The sequence below is a fragment of the Euprymna scolopes genome, chromosome 4, assembly GCF_053919585.1.
Source record: "Euprymna scolopes isolate OS-2025 chromosome 4, ASM5391958v1, whole genome shotgun sequence".
NCBI lineage: Eukaryota > Metazoa > Mollusca > Cephalopoda > Sepiida > Sepiolidae > Euprymna > Euprymna scolopes.
In genome coordinates, this window is record NC_136485.1 from 158714022 (window position 1) to 158718240 (window position 4219).

At 30.4% G+C, this 4219-nt stretch overlaps 1 protein-coding gene across 1 annotated transcript in view; it reads right to left on the minus strand.

Annotated features, from left to right (window-relative positions):
* Window positions 1-1223: 1223 nt before the first annotated feature.
* Window positions 1224-4219, minus strand: part of LOC145272399 (netrin receptor unc-40-like) — an 803917-nt gene continuing 800921 nt past the window's right edge. Inside the window, exon 10 of the mRNA XM_080127035.1 lies at window positions 1224-1983. Coding sequence (XP_079983161.1) covers window positions 1811-1983 — 173 coding nt within the window. The 3' untranslated portion in view covers window positions 1224-1810. The remainder of the gene's footprint in view (window positions 1984-4219) is intronic.

Below are 4219 nucleotides of genomic sequence, written 5' to 3' on the forward strand. Positions count from 1 at the left end.
TTTCCACACAGTTAATATATAAACTTAATGAATAAGTAGATGTTCAAAAAATCTGCAATAACTTTGATGATAAAAAAAGTGAAATATAATTATTGTTTAAATACAGAAAATATTATTTGTTATAAAAATTATGTTTCGTGACAAACTACCATAATTTAACAATAATAAACTGTGGAATTGCATGAATTAATTTAATTAAAGATTGCACTTGTAATTGCCTTGACAGATATTTCAAAATAATATGAATATGCAAAAATATTATATTTGGATGTAAGAAAAGACGTCTGAACAGACATTTTTACTATGTTGTCAAGCTATGTGGTCAAGCTTATGAAAAAATTAATAATTTGAATTAGAATAATAAGCATTTTGATTTAACCCTTAAATTATTTTGTTAACTGGTTTTTTAATAGATAAGCTAAGATTTTTGGGTATATTTGTAAAATTTTGAAGCTCTAATAATTTTTAATTCAAATATAGGTTTAATATATATTTTGTTATACGCATCCAAAAATTAAAGAATAAGGATTTTTCTGCTCATATTAAATTGAAATTATATATATATATATATATATATATATATATATATATATATATATATATATATGTATACGTATATATCTGTGTGTTTGTGTGTGTGTAAAAATGAAATGCGGAAAAATGATTTCATGCATTTTGTTATATGTTTTCTTCATCATTCAATGACATATATTTCAATTTTAATGAAATTCACTTCCAAGAAAATGCATTAAAACTCATCCTTCGGTTTTGCTCCTCATACACACACACATATATATATATATATATATATATATATATATATATATATATATATATATATATATATATATGTATGTATGGATATACACATATATATTTATATAAACATATATACGTATATATATACATATATGCATGCATATACGTGGATATATCTATATCTATATATACATATATATATATCTTATCTATATATCTATATATATATCTATATATATAGTGTGTCTATTAAATATATATATATATATATATATATACATATATATATATATATAGTGTGTCTATTAATGAATTTTGTTTTGTGCAAAATTCATTAATAAATGGCAAACTTATAATTTTCTGATGAGATTCGTTTTGAGAAAAACTCCTAACTTTATTATTAATTTGGAATATATATATATATATATATATATATATATATATATATATATATATATATATATATATATATAAAGGGAACGAGAGAGATTTTAATATTCTGCACTTTGTTCTGCAAATTATTTTAATTTGTACTTAAACATAATAATATTTTAATTGATAATCTGTTTTCATTCGATAAATACCTACAGTGTTTTAGTCAAAATGTGCAACAGTTAATCACATAGGTAATTCACCCTGCAATGTACATTTTTAAATTAACAAATACATTAACTATTAACTTAAGAACAACTGGACATTCATTTTTTCTTGGTAGGATTCTCATATATATATATATATATATATATATATATATATATATATATATATATATACGAATCCGTTGTTTTGTTTTTTTCTCTAATTTGTAGTAATAAAAAGGGTGTTTGCTTGCAAGTGGTAGTAATGGTAAGATTTAAAAGAGGAGTTGTAACTGATGTGGGCATCTAATGAGCAATCCACTACATTAAGGGGTTCTTGTTGTAGCTGCTGCTGCAGCAGTTGCCACTGCTCCTCTCATTTCCCATGCTTTGCCTCAGTTTTCTTAATACAACTGTTCTTCGCCGTCCCTCTTTCCCTACTGGTACATGGTCTCTGTCCCCTTGGTGAACCCTCAGGAGAATGCTAGGTTCCACCATACTGTACAAAGGATCAGAGCCGGCGTCGTCAAAGAAGAAAATAGTCTTGAAGCTGATGAGTGGCTTTTGTCCATGTTGTTGTTGTTATTGTTGTTGTTGTTTCTGTTGCCGCTAGAACTGCTGCTGTTTTGATGTCGTCCCGATGGTTCTGGAAAGACAAAAGAGACAAATGCATAAATGGTCTGGTTTCCAACATGTGCACGTTTATTTGGAATATAAAATAAACCATTTTTTTGGTAAATGACAACGATTAGTGAAATTCCTTTTCATAAAGTTTTGGAGACAAGCATTGAGAAAGCTGTGATATATTATTGGCCTATTTCTCTGTGAATATAGATATTTTTTGAAAGAATGACGGAAAAAATATATAGTATATAGAGTTGCAAAAACTGTAACTAATACTTCTGACTAGACATTATTTACACAGCTTTCTTTCTAATCCAGCGTACTATTTCATTCATAGATAACAGAATTTAACAGTGAAAAAAAAAACAAAAAAAAAAAAAAAAAACATGTATCGCTAAAAATCAACTTAAGCCCCACATGGCAAGATAGAAACACGAAAAATTAAATCTATTATTTAGATTATTCGGACTACTGGCCCTAATATTATCAACGATTAAGCTTATATAACTTGCGACCTTCTTCAGGTGTATCTTGTTGAACAGATGCATCTTCTTGTCGAATCTGTACATAATTTCGAACCATAGTTATCAGATTTTAGCAGCATAAATACACTATTAAAAAAAAAATTTTAATTAAATTTTCACCCCAAAAAAGGCTCAGTGTCATTTTGAAGTAGGGGCCTACTATAAGGGAATAAGTTCCAGGGATATTATGAATGGAGATGAGCAGCAAGATGTCTGTTTACATTGCACTTGAACTTCTGCATGTCAGTACAGTTGGGAAAGCAGAATCCCGGAAGAGAGTTCCAAAGTCTAATGGTTCTGGGGAAGCAACATTTGGAGTAGAAGGCTTTCTTACACCTAGGGATCTCTACTAAGTAGAGGTGCGATTTATCTGCTTGTTGGGTTTGTCTGGGGTATTTACGTCAGGGGGGTACAAGTGCTTGTAGTTCATCAGAGCATTAACCATTAAAATACTTGCAGAACAGACAGAGCGATGCAACCTTTCGTCGATGGGACAGAAACTGAAGCTTATATGACAGTTCAGGACCTATCAGGTTGGCAATTCTCTTTTGAATCCTACCCAGGAGTGAGAGACTAGTAGCAAATGTACCAGTTCAAATGTAACAACAGGACGTCGTACATGGGTGAATGGTGGCCTTATAGAGGTACATAATACTTTTAGGCGTAAGTAAGTTTCCAGCACGGTAGAGAGAGACCACCTTCTTGCAGTAGCATTGGCAATGCTCTGAATGTATCTGTTCCAACCTATGTTACCTGTCAACATTAGGCCGAGGAGTTTAAAAGAAGTACTTTCAGGTAATATATTTTCTGGCTATTTCTATTGGGGGTAGAGAAGGATATTTGCAATTATTAAAGGGAACAAGCTTAGTCTTGGTAGCATTGAATGTGACCATCCATTTTAGTCCCGATTCCACTACAGACTGGAGGATTTTCTCTATTGCTTCTGCCATTTCCTTAGGTATGCGTTAATTTGTTTTTCCCTCTTACCTGTTAGATTTATGGTGTCATCAGCAAATATACCCATCTCAAAGACCGTTTAACAGGCAGATCGTTAATGAATATTAGGAATAAAAAAGGTCCAAGGATAGACCCATGAGGTACACCCGCATTTATATCATATTGTTTAGGTCGCCGTCGAGGACAACCTGGATGCTTCTCATATCTAGTAAGGCTTTAATTATGCTGAGTATTCGTCCAGAGAAAGACGGATTTAATTACGTTATGCATTCTCCTTGTTATTCCATATGATCTGATTTTCCTGAGAAGACTATCGTGCCATACCTTGTCAAAAGTCTTAGATATATCAATGTCTACCGCTCTATCCCCCCTGCTTTGTTCTGTGAATGGTATATACGTCCAGAGATTACAGATAAGATATCTGCTGAAGAACGGGCTTGCCTAAATCCAAAAGCCTATTTAAACTGTATCTAATATATATATATATATATATATATATATATATATATATATATATATATATATATATATATATATATATATATACATACGCACACACACAAATTACTCTCTCTCTCTCTCTCTCTCTCTCTCTCTCTCTCTCTCTATATATATATATATATATATATATATATATATATATATATATATAATTACTGTGTATTACTATTACTATAATGACTACCGTACTTTGGGGTAATTGTACCAACTAGATAAAAGTACTCTTTTGGCTACCACACATAGAAAGTCCACTTTTCTTTAGTTGGCACAAATACC